This window comes from Amia ocellicauda, chromosome 11 (assembly GCF_036373705.1).
Source record: "Amia ocellicauda isolate fAmiCal2 chromosome 11, fAmiCal2.hap1, whole genome shotgun sequence".
NCBI classification, from domain to species: Eukaryota; Metazoa; Chordata; class Actinopteri; order Amiiformes; family Amiidae; genus Amia; species Amia ocellicauda.
The window spans coordinates 8194744-8212572 of record NC_089860.1 but is presented as its reverse complement, the minus strand read 5'-3'; the positions used below and the strand labels follow the sequence as shown (position 1 = coordinate 8212572).

At 43.4% G+C, this 17829-nt stretch overlaps 1 protein-coding gene across 1 annotated transcript in view; it reads left to right on the top strand.

Annotated features, from left to right (window-relative positions):
* fgfrl1b (fibroblast growth factor receptor like 1b) overlaps positions 1 to 16869 on the top strand; it is a 39007-nt gene extending 22138 nt beyond the window's left edge. Inside the window, exons 4-7 of the mRNA XM_066716525.1 lie at positions 14074 to 14166; positions 14431 to 14709; positions 14853 to 15197; positions 15351 to 16869. Coding sequence (XP_066572622.1) covers positions 14074 to 14166; positions 14431 to 14709; positions 14853 to 15197; positions 15351 to 15733 — 1100 coding nt within the window. The 3' untranslated portion in view covers positions 15734 to 16869. The remainder of the gene's footprint in view (positions 1 to 14073; positions 14167 to 14430; positions 14710 to 14852; positions 15198 to 15350) is intronic.
* Positions 16870 to 17829: the final 960 nt, after the last annotated feature.

Sequence of the window (17829 nt, the reverse complement as noted above, 5' to 3'; positions counted from 1 at the left end):
GCGCATCAATTAATTCATCCGCAGCGTCTGAAAGGTTTATGTAGCTGTGAAACATCTGCTCCGTGTAGATAATGAAACAGGGGTTGGGGGACGGGGGTGGGGCACTACAACATTTCTGGTCTTGTGGCACTGCAGAACAGATCTCTGGGAAGGGCCCACTTGTTGGAAGTCCAGACCAGGTCCTGTTTAGAGACTGCTGATCAAATGTACTCTGGAAGTGAACTTTAGAAGAAAAGGGGTGTAAATCGCTAAAGCGACGCCTTGCCCGTAATAAATCGCAGAGAGGCCGATGTTGTTGAAAGTTTCTTGGACGCTGATTTCCGGACCCTTCCTCCATTACCGCTCTGTCCAGGGCCCACTGACGATAGCCAAGGAGGCCTGTCTATTCAAAATTGTGTTGACAATTAGTGCTGTTCAATAGACCTGCCAGGCACCGGAGACTCTTACTCTGCTTTCAACGCGTGGCTCTTTTAGCCCAAGGTTTCCTGCTCAGAGGCAGTGGTGTCTGTCATCTTCAAGCTCCTCTTCAATCTTTCCGTTCCTTTCCATTCTTCTCAAGCACTTGAGGCACTTACAAAAGCTTCCAGGTACAGTGAGGGAAAAAGTATTTGATCCCCTGCTGATTTTGTACGTTTGCCCACTGACAAAGAAATGATCAGTCTATAATTTTAATGGTAGGTGTATTTTAACAGTGAGAGAGAATAACAACAACAAAATCCAGAAAAACGCATTTCAAAAAAGTTATAAATTGATTTGCATGTTAATGAGTGAAATAAGTATTTGACCCCTTCGACTTAGTACTTGGTGGCAAAACCCTTGTTGGCAATCACAGAGGTCAGACGTTTCTTTTAGTTGGCCACCAGGTTTGCACACATCTCAGGAGGGATTTTGTCCCACTCCTCTTTGCAGATCCTCTCCAAGTCATTAAGGTTTCGAGGCTGACGTTTGGCAACTCGAACCTTCAGCTCCCTCCACAGATTTTCTATGGGATTAAGGTCTGGAGACTGGCTAGGCCACTCCAGGACCTTAATGTGCTTCTTCTTGAGCCACTCCTTTGTTGCCTTGGCTGTGTGTTTTGGGTCATTGTCATGCTGGAATACCCATCCACGACCCATTTTCAATGCCCTGGCTGAGGGAAGGAGGTTGTCACCCAAGATTTGATGGTACATGGCCCCGTCCATCGTCCCTTTGATGCGGTGCAGTTGTCCTGTCCCCTTAGCAGAAAAACACCCCCAAAGCATAATGTTTCCACCTCCATGTTTGACAGTGGGGATGGTGTTCTTGGGGTCATTCCTCCTCCTCCAAACACGGCGAGTTGAGTTGATGCCAAAGAGCTCGATTTTGGTCTCATCTGACCACAACACTTTCACCCAGTTCTCCTCTGAATCATTCAGATGTTCATTGGCAAACTTCAGACGGGCCTGTACATGTGCTTTCTTGAGCAGGGGGACCTTGCGGGCGCTGCAGGATTTCAGTCCTTCATGGCGTAGTGTGTTACCAATTGTTTCCTGGTGACTATGGTCTCAGCTGCCTTGAGATCATTAACAAGATCCTCCCGTGTAGTTCTGGGCTGATTCCTCACCGTTCTCATGATCATTGAGATCTTGCATGGAGCCCCAGACCGAGGGAGACTGCCAGTTGTTTTGTGTTTCTTCCATTTGCGAATAATCGCAGCAACTGTTGTCACCTTCTCACCAAGCTGCTTGGTGATGGTCTTGTAGCCCATTCCAGCCTTGTGTAGGTCTACAATCTTGTCCCTGACATCCTTGGACAGCTCTTTGGTCTTGGCCATGGTGCAGAGTTTGGAATCTGATTGATTGATTGCTTCTGTGGACAGGTGTCTTTTATACAGGTAACGAGCTGAGATTAGGAGCACTCCCTTTAAGAGAGTGCTCCTAATCTCAGCTCGTTACCTCTATAAAAGACACCTGGGAGCCAGAAATCTTGCTGATTGATAGGGGGTCAAATACTTATTTCCCTCATTAATATGCAAATCAATTTATAACTTTTTAGAAATGCGTTTTTCTGGATTTTTTTGTTGTTATTCTGTCTCTCACTGTTAAAATACACCTACCATTAAAATTATAGACTGATCATTTATTTGTCAGTGGGCAAACGTACAAAATCAGCAGGGGATCAAATACTTTTTCCCTCACTGTATCCAAGAAGAAACCACACATCTCAAAGGTCCTCTTCTCCCTTTTCACCTTATGTCCTTAACATTTGAGGACATTGTGCACGTGTGATGTGTCACGTTGAAATATTTCCCCACTTCAGTGCCATCCATTTTCCTAGACAAGCCTAATCATTTAACCCTTCAGAAAGAGAATGTTTCTGGACCAGCACTGCAAAGAAAAACTGGAATCCAGGGAAATTACTGACCACTGGACCTAAGGTATTGACAACAATATTACTATTGCGCACACACACAGACACACACAGACCCTTATATACACACACTCCAGACACTCTCCATCTGAATTCCTCCAAGCAGCTCAATCTGCCCCTTCCCATGTCAGCAACTGAGTGAGAGGGATCAGATTCATACCAAAATGTTAAACACTGCCAGGTTTAATAACACGGGGAGTGGAGACTCTGGTCACACGTCACATTTAATAGGGATTGCTTCAACTGGAAACAGAGACGCCACTTACTACTGTCAGTGGGAAAGAGCACAGGCAGGCTACAGTCCTAACCTCAAGCACTGAATCCATTTATTTATGTGTTTTTACACCAGCAGCAGATGTACCAAAATAAACAATTTGTAATAAAAAAAATACATAATTTAAGCTTCTTAATTTATATTCCACCCTGATGTTTTACTCTGAGCAGATACATTACTATAATAATTTGGGAACACTGCCTGGCTTGTTTTCTCGTCAAGGATCACGTTTTTTTCCCCCTTTAACTTTCCCACTCACAGATATTCATGGCCTATTTGACGTTAACACTAACACTCTATTACCTTAATATGAAGATTGTGTGTCTTGTGTTCGTTTTATCTCTTAATATTACAGTGTGCCGTGTTTGAAGAGCTTTCGTTCGGTTGCTTTTCGTGGTCTTTGTGAGCAGTTTGTGTGACGTCACCCTCAGCAGGCCATTTTAACACTGACGCCATAGTGTGTACAGAGGAGAGAGGATAACATTATGTATTATTTAAAGAAATATTGCGCAGTAGACCAATAACAGTTTCAACAACTTTGAGTCACAAAATGTATCTGATATTCAAGGAGCAGAAAACATGGCTGGCCCTAATACAAGGGTGTCGTGGTCTCTCCTTCCTTGAACCATAGAATGCTTCAGGAAAAAACTGAAGTAATTGGGTATGTTTAACAGTTGGAAGCTTTCAAGGTTAAAAAAAGAGGATTGACTGACCCTCCAACTCCCCAATGGCCCTGCCCTTTCTTAGCTTTCCACATCGCCTCAAACAGCAGGGAAGACTCTGTCAGCACACAATTAATTGCACAATTCCCGGCAGCCCCCCAAAGTATTCCTCTTGCCATCCGTGGAGTATCCCTGGTGGTCCACTTGTTAACCCTGCTGTTTTAAAAGCTAAAAATAACACACCGCGCATTGTTAGCAGTCTCTGCATGTGACCTGGATACTGTCAGCCAGCTGAAAACATCCACTTCCTTCCCCTACAAACAGAACCCAGTAGGAACTCTAAACTTCATCTTCATCTAAAACTAATCTTGCAGTCATGCTCATACCCCTTCTTTAAAATATTTTTTGGGAGGGGTATGTGTGGAGGGGGTACTGTAATGAGAGAGAGAGCCTTACAGCAAAGACACATCCACTTTTTTGGGAGGTTTTAAGTGTGATTTAAGCTACACTGGAGCAAAAACACACCCAGACACCAAGGTGGAGGGTCCAATTTCCTTGTGTGTCCACACCACACCTGAACCAACCTGTTCTGTACAGAGTCTCACTGCACTAGCTGGAGACGCTGTGGATTTGGTGTGGACGGTGGTTATGCCCAGCTTTCTACTGGTGGTGGAGCTCTTTCATTCCCATGCAGTTGTTATTGGTTGTGTATGTGTTTGTGCTGCACTTAAGACGAGTTACTGTTTCAGACTGATGCCGGCAGGCAGAAATCTGACTTCTGCTGCGTCATAGGTCAAAGGTCAGCTGTTTCTTTGGTGAGCTGCAGCCTCTTGCGATTGTACCGTCAGAGCTGCAAAATCAAATCCTGGGACGTGGGAGTGTTTTGTATTAGGATGCCTCCACTTCCCTCTGTGTACATTTATTGCAAGGGAAGAGCAAAATGTGCAGCACCTAGCATTAGTTTAATAGATAAGAGCAGCTCCGGAAATATGAACCTGCTGTGCATCAAGACTCTTATTTCTGCCAGTTTTAGCAAAGACAAGGTTATGCTGAAGGAGATCCCAAACAAGTTAATTCAGCCCCTCATTGGGAAGTGACAGAGTGTGAGAGGTTTAAGACTGAAATAATATTCATAATAATGATTTCATTGCATGGCATCCCAAACCACTTTACAATAAGAACAACAGAAAGCAGCACATTAATATTAAAGTGCATTTTTTTCAATTTCAAATGCAGTGCAGTGTTTCAGCTGTAGAGGTTGGAGTGTTTTGTGATCTAGTGACTCATGAGGTTGTGGCTACACCTCCTCACTTTATTGTCATTCAGTGGTAATAGCAGACATTCCTAAATCTTTTGGTACAGGTGACTGCTTTTCCAACCCTCTACAAAATGTAATGGAGCAAAAATAATTGTTATATTATTGAAAGCAGCTGTCATTGTGCTTTAACATGCAGTGTCTGCGTCGGGAATAGGGAAGTATGGGGGGGGCTGAATCCAATTAAGGCCACATTAAAACCACTTAAGGGAGTGCCTTTGGTTTGTGTGTCCTATTCATTGCATTCCTCCCGCAGTCCCTTTAAACATCTGCAAACCAGTGATCAGTCACAGAAGTTTTTTTTGTTTTTTTTTGTGATGCAGTCCACACTGGGACATATTCAATAAACATTTCCTATCATCATATGTTTACACCTGTGTTATTGTGTCTAATTAGGAAAAAGTTGGGGAAGTGACACATATATCATTGTGTAAATTTAACACAGGTGATGTTTAATATTCATATCATTTTTACCATTGTGCATTGTTTTCTTTAACAAATTGGTGGTAAATTGAACATGCTGTTAAAGCTTTTTTGGGTGGGGTTAAAACATCCAACAAAGACACTGGTTAGCAGTGCTGGCCAGATGAGTGAAGAGTGGATACTGGTAGCGTGACAGTCATATAAATCATATACACCGAGCAACATGTGTACAGAAGGCAGATAGACTTTGATCATCCTCTCACCAGTGTGACAATGATCTAATTTTAAAATCAGATTGCTGATAGAATGACACAGCGCTCTGCAAGCCAACTGGATTTCAAAAACATGTTTGTTGTGTGTGTGTGTGTGAGTGAGTGTGTGTGCGTGCGCGTGTGTTTTTTGAAGTTCAAAGCGCAAACACATATGGAGGCAAATTAATCCATGCTTTAGAGAGGGGTGGAAGAAAGGGGGTTCGTTAATAAAAGTGAAAGATGAAAGGATGTTTTGATGAAATTGAAACCATTCTGGTCCGTATTAATTTAAGCCTAATGCAGAGAGAGAGAGAGTGCATTTCCTATTGGAAGAGAAATGTATTGGCTGTAGCATATGCAGGGGGAAGTAGAGGGTGAGGGCTGGGGGCTGGGAGGGACAGGATGCCATTCTAAGTGCTGAAGTATCAGACAAGGTCACAACATCTTTCAGTGACTCTTTGTTTTTGCTGGTTTGTCTTTTTCGTCATGGCTTTGCTTTCCTTTTTCTTTTAATTATTCTATAACATAGACAAATGGAACAAGTTTCAAAGCATTGGGCTCAAGTTTTCCACAACAAAGTGCAAGGGGAAAAACCAGGAAACACAACTGTAGTTTCTATTTTCCACACTGATGTTGCTTTTTGCTAGGGGACCTTTACATTTGGCCATGATATTGAGGGGCAGAGATGAAAACAAACGCTTACATTTCAGGGTTGCATGTTTTTCTGAGGCTTCGCATTTCTCTGTCTGAATGTAGCGAGAAATTCACTTAAAACTAATTAAAAGCCTTAAAAAGTTAACATTTATTGAAAGGGTCCTATTTATTTTCTCTTCAAGGTGAGGTGCTCAGAATTTGTTTGTCCCTTTTTATAACTGAGGTTCCTTATTCAGGCTTCTGAATCTCTTTGGCTGGCTTTTTTTTTTTTCATTTTAATCTTAATGAATTAATTAAGATGCTATTCTAAGATCCTAACATTGAGCCACCCTCTTTTTGGCCATACCAGTCTAGCCCAGCCCAATAGCTGTGTCCCTACTAGTGTTCTCCAGGCCTACATGGAAGCTCAATGTACAGCTGGGACCATATCCTGTCAGAGCAGACATTGAACAACTGGGAAACGCCCAACTAACAAGAACTCTCTCCCACAAACCGGGGAGAAAATGGAGTGTACGCATTTAACAAAAAAAAGAATAAGAAAGACGCTGTGTGGAGCTGAGAGCAAAACGGCCCTGTAGCCCTCACTGAGTTTCAGTTCTGAACGTCAGCTGCAGGATTCCAGGCAGCTATTGGGCAATTTCCCTCTCATTCCTTTGATATCCCCTGTGAACATTTATCACAGCAGGGTAGCCACAGAGTGCTTTACAAATTAATAAACAGACAACAAAAATAAACAAATAAACCGTAAACAATAAAAAAAACTATAATAAAATAAAATAAACCATTAGGCATGGAGGAGAGAAAACCAAAAAGTACTCCACAGTTATTGCATGCTTGTGCTTGGCTTTGCCACAGTTCTCCAGTTTCCAATTAACTTTCCATGAGTTACAGTGATTTTGCTCTGCGTTGCTACACTTCTCTGTGGACTGACCATGATATGACAATAGTCAACGTTTATAAAGGCACCTACCCAACTTTTCACCCAGGCAAGTTTTTAGATACTGTTACATTTCTCTCCGCTTTGAAGTCTGTATACTAGCCTGCTTTCGACTGTGAGTGGCACTGGCCCAGGTAGGTGCAATCCAGTATGTGTCCCTGCTTCCCCAGGACTGTTGCCTATGTACCCTGGCCTCTCAGAGTGCTGTAGCTGTCACAACCCTCCCCCCACCCCCCTAATTTCCATCAACTCCCACTCCATGTGTAATTGCAAAGGGCACACACCATGTTTCATCTCCTGGGTGGCTGAATGCTGGAGAGAGCCCTCTTTGCAGCTCCAAGACACGAAGGTTTTAATTAAACTCTGAGAATGCAAATTATCCACCTTCACTCATGCCCCACATTAAAGCCCCACCCCCTTTTCCTCACCATACTTTTTTTCTAAATGTACATTCATCTCATTCGAGAGCAGAGAACATGGTCCCAGCCGGCCTTTCTCAAGTCCTTGTTTCAGGATGTTGCCTTATTTTTTTCTTCTGTTGTTTCTTTATTCTTCCCTCTAGTCGCCATGTGCCTGCTGCTACAAACCACTTATGGTTCTATAAAAGTGGGGATAAACTACTAATTACCCTTTTCTCCACTACTCATTTTTTTCTCCCCAAGCTGCATTTATGTTACAGCTCTCTAATTTTCAATGCTGGGACTTCAATTCACTTCAGACTGCGCTGAGACCCAAATCAATGTGCATCTCCAAAAATAGTTGCTGGCTTTTCAGCACCCCCCCCCCCCTCCATTTAAGAAAGTACTAAGGATAAATGTCATTGCTTACAAATGCCCATTGTCATTAAATGCACATTTTGTATCAAACTTCTCTCAAATAGATTTAGAAATATACTGATTGGAATATGCCATTCTGTAAAGAGAGAGTAGTGCGACACTATACAACTTCACTGAGCTGTTGACTGTAAAATTGCATTGAAATATTCAGACATATTCAAAACCATCAATCTTTATTTCATTATCCCTATCCTCAGATTATGAAAAACAAACAAACAAACAACAAAAAATCAATAACATCGTTTTGCATGAAGGGTGAGAATACGTGAACTGTTGAAATCAACACATTAAGAGCAAGGATATGTGCAGTATTCCCATAATCCCTTATTGACCTTGGCAATGGAGGGAATTGTTTGTGGTGCACCATAAGACCCAGCGTCCTGGGAATTATGACAGTGTTTTGTTTGTTTAATGGAATTATGACACTTTTGTTACCCTTACACCCTCAGTTTAACCAGGTATATTAATATTATTCCAACATATTTTTACAGAGAGACACTGCACATTCCACAACCTGTTTTTTAAATTGGTTTTCATGGAGCCTTAAGAACAAGAGTAAAAAAAAAAAGGTGTATATTTGTGCTGCTATGAATAGAGAATGTAGCTTCTTGAGAAAATCCTTTTAAGTGATTCCAGTAGGAAAAAATAATACGAGGGGTTATAAACACTGGTTCCACCAGTAGCCACATTAAGCGCTGTGTAACTGGAGCCGTGGGGCTGCTATGACTGTGTCCCTGGGCCCTTCAGTTCCTCACAGCGTGCCACACTCTGCTCATAGCCCCCTCTTTGTGGGACTGCCTGGCTTTACAGAAGCCCCCTGCCAGGCATAAGGGGTGCCCTTCTATCACACACACCCTCCATTCCCCATTTTCCTTACCTTCTGAAACCCTAGACCCATTTCCCAAAAGCACAGGGGTCTGCTCGAGACCTCTGAAACAGTAGAAGTGGGGATAAATGTGTCTCTTTGATGTTGGAACCTGATGTAAGTCAATCTTCTTCCTGTAGTAGTTTTACTGTACTGGGTGATACAAAACAGGCAAAAATAATAAGGTTGCATTTGTGCAGTTCAGAAGAGAAAAAAAAGTCCATACCCTGGAGTGCAGGAGAATATCAGGGTTAGGATCAGTTTTTGTTCTTGTCAGTCAGGTTCCATTTCCTCATTAATAAATCTAATTCCAGGTAATTAGTTATAGTCTGTGCCATGAAGGAAATGGGTTTGATTGAAAGGGGCATGGAGATTGGCAGTAATAATCAGGAGCTGATTTGTGCAAGGAAATTTGGCAATGGAATGAGAATTGAATCATGAAAGTGGACCAAATCTGTTTCTGCCATGTGTTAGGTAGCTGGTGTGAGTCAATTGAAATTGTCCAGACATCTCTTACTGCATTGCAATTGGGGCGGACCAAGACTTTACTGGCTTGATTTTTAGTTTGGTGTTTCTTCATCCATGAAATTGAGAAACATTGGAGGCAAGCAACTTCCATAAGAGTGATAGATGGAAGGGGCATTTCAGCCAAACTTTTCTATGTAGCACTTGGCCAATCAGATTCTTTCCTTTGATGGCATCCACCCAGCCGCCTGTGGGAAGCAAAGAACAACAATGTCTTTAAAGTCTGTCCTTAAAGGTAGCGGACTATTGTGGGGCTTATGTGAGATGGTCTAGGTTATCTAAACGGGTTGAGGCCTTGGCTGCCTGGCTAAGCCCCCTGTAAGCCTGGATTGCCTGAAAAGTGCTGTGCAATGGCAATCCTCTCTCTCTCAGTCCTTGCACCTGCGTAGGGAGTGAGAAAACATCAACACTGCCAATGGAGAGAGCTGAGGCCCAAACGCCTGCTAAAACCACTTAGGCCAGATAATGAACCTCTGATTCCGTCTCACTGAAGCTGAATAGCTCCATCCAGGCCCGGGCTCAAGGGTGCCAATTGAAATGTGGGGCTGCTGGCTTAGTGAGAAGATCAGCCAGCCAACGTTAACAATAGGCCGTGGGCTAGCAAAACACCAACAGGCCTTTTAGATCTTATCTCCGTCAATCTGCCCGTTCAGCTGTGCCAGGAGGGGTCAAATCACAGGGTGTGTCTCTCTTACAAGCCATCAGCAGGCCAAGAACACAGAGGTCACCAAGACCAAGGTGTACCCATTTGCCTGGTTCAGACTGGACCTCAGCAGCACAGATTGTCTCGCAATAACATGTACATGAACCGTGTCTGGTGTACACATGGCTGCTGCCCATATCAAACTCATTATGAAAAAGGTAGATGGTGAATCAACTGCAATCGCCTCATCCTCTAGTGTTGAACATTTAATCTGAAAAGCAATGTGGCAGCAGAACCATTAACCACCACCCCCTTACCCCACCCAAAGGCTTATTACCACACTGTGTGAAACCAAACAGGCAGCTAGGGCATAAGATTAATGTGGCCTGGGTGCCTGATTGAAAGGTGCGCTCTCAAATTGTGGATTAGGCAGCCTTTGGAGTGGGGCTTTCAAAGGAGCTGTGGTGATCTGCAGCCAATGAGCACAGGGCTGCAGGAGGGTCCTGCTACACACAGAGGAGTATACCCTATGAGCATCCTCTATATGTGACTTTGATGTCATGCAGGGTTTCTAAGCCTTACACATGTACAGGCTCAGTGTAGGTTCATGTGTTGGGCAACAACCCCTTTCAAATCATTTGGCGTAACCAGATCAATCTAATATGTTTTTTTTTTAAGGTCTGATGTCCACCTAACACCAGCACTTGAAATACCATGACTTACACCTTCAAATCCAATAAACATTTTGAAGAAAGTTGATTTACTTTTCTGTATCAGGGCTGAGGGACAGCAGTGGGAGACTGTGAGTGCTCCCTCTCTTACCACACGTCCACTCCAGCCTAGACCGTCTTTTAGCGAGAGCTGAACCAAGAATTACTTTAAAAAGGCTTCAGACATGGATTGATATCTCCCAGGTCTTGTGACTCCACTTAGACAATGTTGTCCTTCGAGCCCACACATTACATATATAACATTCAGAGCTGGGTGACAGAATGCAAGTTTTGCACAAGTGACAGAGAAAACAGAAACAAACGGGGAATGCAAGAAGAAATGTTGTAAAAAATTTTAATTTTAAGTGGCAGTGAGACTAAATGGAATGAAAAGCTGGGTTGCACTGCAGCAAGACATGCCTTAGTGTCAGCTCTGTCAAATCTCCATGATCGCTTTTGTTATCGAACGATTCTGTGATTTTTGCCTTTCTTGGTGCAGGCATTTGTACCACACTGTTTTCACTAGGCATATTCATTGCGGTTGTGGATGAAGATGCCTCCTAGTGTTCACATGAGTAAAATTAAGTGCTTTCTAAAACCAGATTGTTTACCCTCATCACTCAGTGGAAAGCCCTTTGTTTAGTACAATCATCTTTGTCCCAGTGTGATCTCCTGTTCTGTCTAACGTCTGGAATTGAACCTCCTCTTGCAACATGGCCTTTTTGTTTTCCTTTGAAGATTCCAAGCAATGTGCTGGAACATCAAAGTCCTCCACCCGCCAGTATTCTTTTTCTTTTAGTTTCTTGCAAATTTGGGCCACACACACAAAATAACAACCAAAACATGTGGAGGTCTGTGTTGCAACAAAGTGGAATCAGATTTTGTTCTTCTCATTTCGGTTTGTTTTTGTTTTTCACCACGGAGTAAATAGGAGGAAATAACTATAACTAAACGGAGACGAGCCAAAAGAAAAGCAAACAAAGTGAGGTGGGGGGCAAGTGTGCACATGGTGGAAAAGAAAAGAAGGAGAAGACATGCATTTAAGAGGCATTCTGTCACTTCTTCAGGAGGCTGTGTATAAGCTTAAGCAAGTTACTTAACCTCCCTGTACACTGTCCTTTGTATGGACGTGAAACTGTGGTTGTGTTGTAAGTGACTGCAGCAGCCACAGCAGTTGTTGGTATATATTTCAACTCTTAATCCCCAAGAGTTGTTTGGTTAAAGAGAATCTTATTTATTATTATTTCTTTGACCACGAGTTGGAGAAAAAGAATGACAGAAACCCAGGACTGCCATGGAACACTGAACCTAGCATTACAGCCGCTCCCCAGGGGTGAAAAACTATTGCATTTATGTGTTATTTCTTTAAATGATTCCAGTTCGTTTGCCAGTATAACTAACTCATTCCTGTTGCAGCATGCAAGCAGAATTCGGATAAAGAACAACAACTAAAATCAACAAGGAGAGCGAGTCTGAGAACAAACAGCTTTTGCTGCTGAGTACAAAGTGGTCCTTACTGGAGCCTTTTAGGAAAATGTCTCTGATGGTTCTTCCCTTGGTCTCACACGTATCAAGGGTGTGATATTACTGAGATCAACTTTGGAAAAGCGTTTTAATGGAGTGAATAATTATTCAAACGATACAAACATCCTTAAATATATTACAACAACAAAAAAACACGTAAATTATAAATGATCTTCATTTGGAAAACTGAATTGTGTCAAAGTATCAACAACTTTGGATCAAACACATTTTGCAAGCTTGATTGAGGGCTTTTTTATCCAGATATTACTTTAGCAAATAGTATTACACAGGGAGAGGGGGAAGGTAATATAGAGTAAGTGTAAGCATTGTATTTTTTTTTATGCATTGAAGGTGTATTTAGCTTTTGTACAAAACTCTGGTGTGGGGGCCTGTGAAAGATTGATTGATTTATTTAAAACAATATAAACCCAACTCCCCCAGTTATCCAGTGCAATGAATGCGCTTGGAAAGAAAGAAAGTGTAAAGAAAAAGAAGAAAAATAACAAACATATGAGACTCATTTGTGCGTGTTTTGCTGTTAGTTTTAGTGGGGTCCGGTTTTGCGCAGTGATTGTTTGCACAGGATTACCTGAAACAAGGCACGCTGTGATGCGAGTGCGCCAGTGCCCACTCAGCAGCCGGCCGAGCGGAGGAGCCGAGAAAGGGCCGTCTGTGCATTCCTGTGAGCGGTGCCAGAGAGAACCTACCCAAACAAAGCAGAGCTCACAGCCCCGTCTGCGCAGTGTAGGTGAAAGGCAGTTAATTGGTTTCCTGCTCAGGGTTAAGTCAACATGGCGTTTTGTTTTAAACAGCGCGGAAACCTGAGTGAAGCTACAATACCGGCACTGTTTGTCCTAACCCCCTCCTTGCAAACTCTGTTAAAATAATATGCGGGTTAGCTGTGGTTCCCATAGCGCAATAAAAAAAGAAAAAACTTAACACGCTCCGAAATCAAAACACATGACAGCTAAGGCACTCCATGCTCCGCCGAGCATGTCATTCAGCGCAGCAAGGCCAGGGTTCATCCGCCGCACAGTGGAAACCCAGTCCGGTCCTCAACACAGTGGATAAACATTAACCTTTATGAAAGAGCGTACAGAAGGGTCTAGTTCTGATCCTAAGATTTTCACCAGCTATATATTTATATATTTTTTGTGGATACGTCTTAAACTTGGTTAATATGATATTATTTTTAACAATAAACTTACTGGTGGTGATCAAAGTGCATTACTGCTAATAATGGTAACAGAAAGTGAATGATATAGCACAATATCGTATTTCAGAGTTTATGGATTTGTTTATCTTGGGTCATAGTGCCACCTTGTGACCAGCTGTGGCAAAAGCATTGGATTGTCCAGGAATATCAACAGATTTCCTTGGAATCGGATGTGGATATTGAAAAAGAGTTGGGACCGTGAGTGATGACCGCAGTTTCAGTTTGTGTACAGGGTTGTCCAGTGGATTCAACTGGCAGTGAGGATTCTGTCTGTCAGGCACCCCCCCATACACACACACAAACACACACACCCCATCCTGTCCTTGAAAGCAGTGATCACTCAGTGCCCTGGTATTTTGTAGGCGTTGAAGGTGCTCAAAGAGTCTAACTCTCTCTGAGGGTTCCTCTGGGACGTTGTCTCGTCTATCAGTAGATGTGTCACAGCCAGGCCCTATCAATGTCAACCCTGGGCCCCAAAACCCAGATTCAGTTCTGACACCCTGGTTTAGGACGTCATTGCTTAGCACCAGGAAATGCTTCTTTCTGCATTTTTTTTATCATTACTTTGAAAACTGCTCCACCATACCATGTATGTATTATTGAGTACTTGTATCTTAAAAAAATGCTCTGAATGCTTAGTTTGAACACCTTTCCTATGAAAGAGTATGTCCAGGCTACAAAATATACATGTTCTCATTTTAATATGAGCAGCCTTGACAGAGAAGATGTGTTGTAGGTGACATTGTACAGAGTAAAAACACTTTTTTTCAAATGTATATGCTGTTTTCTTAAAGGTGTGTGTGTGTGCCAGGGGACTCTCTGCTCACAGTCAGGCACTTGTGTTTTTTAGATGATTCTGCGGTGTTACAGAGCAAACCCCCACCAGCCTCGGCAGAGCCCAACGCAGAGCTGACCAGACAGCAGCCCACCGGAGAGCCCTGGGGTGAGAGAATATTGGGTTTCTTTCTTCATTCTTATTTTTAAATATACAAGAGGCTCTTTCAGGATAAAAGTAGACATGATTCCTGTCAACACAAGGACAAGAATCTGATTGAGTGAGTCTGATTGAATTGAAATGGTAGAGAGTGCAATCTGAACGTTTTGCCTTGATGAGTTTGGGTCAGCATCGCCTTGACAGGATTTCAGATATGCTGAACCCACGTCTGCGCCTCGCGCTGTGTTTAAAGCCTGTGTCGTCACATTGCAGTGATGCCCCGCTTCACCCAGCCCCTGAAGATGCGGCGCAGGGTGCTGGAGCAGCCAGTGGGCAGTTCCGTGCGGCTCAAGTGCCTGGCCAGCGGCAGCCCCGCCCCCAACATCACCTGGTGGAAGGATGAGCACAGACTGCCGCCTCCCCGGGACGGTCAGCGCCCACAGTGGACACTCACCCTGAAAAACCTGCAGCCCGGTGACAGTGGCAAGTACACCTGCCACGTCTCCAACCTTGCCGGGCAGATCCACGCCACCTACAAGGTGGACGTCATAGGTGAGAGGGATGGGAGAGGGCCTGGGGTGGGGGTGTCATACGGGTTCTATAGAATATCTTCACTGTCTGAATATGGACACAGTGAGCAAACTGCAAACTGGCTTCTTGCCATTGACTGCTCCCTCCTGTCTCATCCCTCCCAGAGCGCACTAACTCGAAGCCCATCCTGACGGGCACACACCCTGTCAACACCACGGTGGAGTTCGGGGGCACGGCCTCCTTCCAGTGTAAAGTGCACAGCGACGTCAAACCTGTTATCCAGTGGATGAAGCGTGTGGATGTGGGCACCTACAACTCCACGCTGGAGGTGGGCGGGCAGCACTTTGTGGTCCTGCCCACCGGGGAGGTGTGGTCACGGCCTGACGGCTCCTACCTCAACAAGCTGGTCATCACGAAGGCCCGGGATGAAGACGCTGGCATGTACATCTGCCTGGGAGCCAACACCATGGGCTACAGCTTCCGCAGCGCCTACCTCACCGTCATGCCAGGTCAGAGTCAAGTGTTTCTCTTGGCAGGACAGGGAGGTGGAAGGGAGTGGGTGATTGTCTGTACAGATATTTTGAGGGGAGTCCAAGTTGCACTGTGTGTTCAGAGTGGCTGTGTCTCTCATCTTATCTCCTGTTGTGTCCCGTCCCCCCCAGACCCCAAGGTGGAGAAGACGGTGATACCCCCCCACCTGAACTCCGGCCTGCCCTGGCCCCTCATCGTCGGTATCCCAGCTGCCGCTCTGCTCATTGTGGGCACCATTGTGCTCTGGCTCTGCCACTCCCGCCGCCGCCACAACACCCTGCCCTCCCGGCCCGCCCACCGCGAGCACCACGCCCCCGACAAGGAGCCGGCCACCGCCCCGGACTTCCCCAGCCCCCAGAGACTGATGGGCCTGACCTCGCCTCTGACCCTGAGCGGCCCCCCCAAGATCTACTCGAAGGTGTATACGGATGTCCACACTCACACTCACACCCACTCCCACGCTCACCTGGATGGCAAGATCCACCAGCACCAACATTTCCACTACCAGTGCTAACCCAGTGTCTGGACACCCGTGTGTCCCACTGCAGCAGACAGAAATCAAGAGACAACTGGAGGAGAGTTGCTATCACTGCACAGGCAATCCAGTGCATAATTTTCCTGATATCGTTCTGCCTGTTTTAGGTGAACTGCGGGGTATTTAAAAAAGTCTCAGGGCTCCAATGGATTGTCTTTTTTATATGTTTGTTTTTCTTCTGCTTTGATTCAGTCTCCTTGGGATTAAAGGCCCGAGATTAAAGGTGCCTTTGAGAAATGGAACTCCTTTGGTTCTTTAAATGTAAATATGTATTTTGTGTTTAAATTATTAAACCTCTTTGTTGTTATTCAGACCAAAAGCAAAACAACAAAATCGATACAAGAAATTAATATAAAAAAACAAGAATAAGCTTTTTGTGAACTGGAATGGAAGCTGTGACTGTGAGAAATGTGCTGAACTGTATACAATCTGTTGTTCATAGTATTATAGTGGTACTTCAGTGCCCTTCTATAAGAAATGTGGTGCCTTAAAACAAAAAGAAAAGAACAGCCATATGATTTGCAAAATGACTATGCATTGAGTGTGAAGTTGGTCAGGGCATTGAAATGAATTATTCAATCTTAAGTGAGGGATTATCAACTTCTAACTTTGTATGTACAAGTATGTCAGTAATGTATCCATGCCTCTTTAACAATACAGTATTTCTTCATATTATGCTAATACGTGTACAAAAAAGCCATATTTTGTTATGTAAAGGAAAACAACCTTATAATTCTTGCATTTCTTGTGAGGTGTATGTTATTTAAAATATTTAAGAAATGTATTGTAATTTTTGTACTTGTTGCTATCGGAAATGGAACAAAAAGCAACTCAGTCTTTTCAGATGAAGTGTTGCTGAACATAAATCCTCTTCATAACGCTCATGTCAGTTTTCATAACTTATTATGTACATTTTTTGTATTTCATAAAGGACCAGTTAATGTATTAGTAATGTGCTTGGCCATAAAAGAGTTTGTTCATTCTTGGCGGTCAACAAACTTGCATACAGTCCAAGAAAACCAGAATTGCATGCTGCAATTGTACTGTAGAACTCTACTGAGAGTCCTAATTTGGGAATCAAAGTCTTTTTTAAATAATAAAAACTTTTAATGTGATTCATGTGATTTTAAGAGATGTTTTAAAATATGTTGATCTTACACTAACGACTGGAACAGAACTGTGTCTAATTATAAAACTCTGATGTAAAAAGATGGTAAAAAGTCATGACAGTAGAAGAGATTAGATTAGAGTTTATGGATTTGTTTACTGGATTAGAGTGTTCTGGTCAATACTGTATTCATCTAACAATTCCTGCTTTGGACCTTTATGTTTTGATCCATTGATTTTTGGTTAATTAGTATTGAAACATAAACCAAAACTACTGAAATCTGTATCCAGCTGTAACTACCTTAACTAAATCATGACAGTAGAGGTATATAATAGTAGGTAAATACAGCCAAAGTCAACTCCAAACTGCTTCCCGCTCAGCAATTAAACTCAAGGTCACAGATGGAAGATTAGGGGCATTTCGGACAGATAATAGGAAGCACGGTATCCACTGCACCTCGCATTCAACACCACTGAAATATGAAAATGGCAAGAAAATTGAACAGTTGTGCAGTGTGAATGGGGTGAAGGAACCCAATTAAAGACCATTGAGTTGTGAGTGTGTCATTTTTGATCAAAACTGATATTATATGGGGAACTAGAAAGTCTAATGCCTTTATACCTCCACTACTCATTTTGTTTCCATTCCAACAAACCAGTTCCTGCAGTGTGCTGTGGTGAGCCCCCCCGAAGATGCAAACACTCAAGAGCTTAACACACAGCAAACCTGAGAACTGTGTAGTTGAAGGTATGGAATGGCCAAAGTTCAGGTAAAGCATCATTAACCACTATGAGACTCTGGGGTGGTAGGATAGATGCTTCATAGGGAGTTCAGGTCTGTTGAACGTGGGTCACTGACCACATCTAACTCACAATTCAACTCACCCAATACAGGCCTCCATCCTGTGTTGGTTTAGCCCTCTCAGGAATGCTATGGGAAGGAACATTTTGTGCCATTAAACACCAAA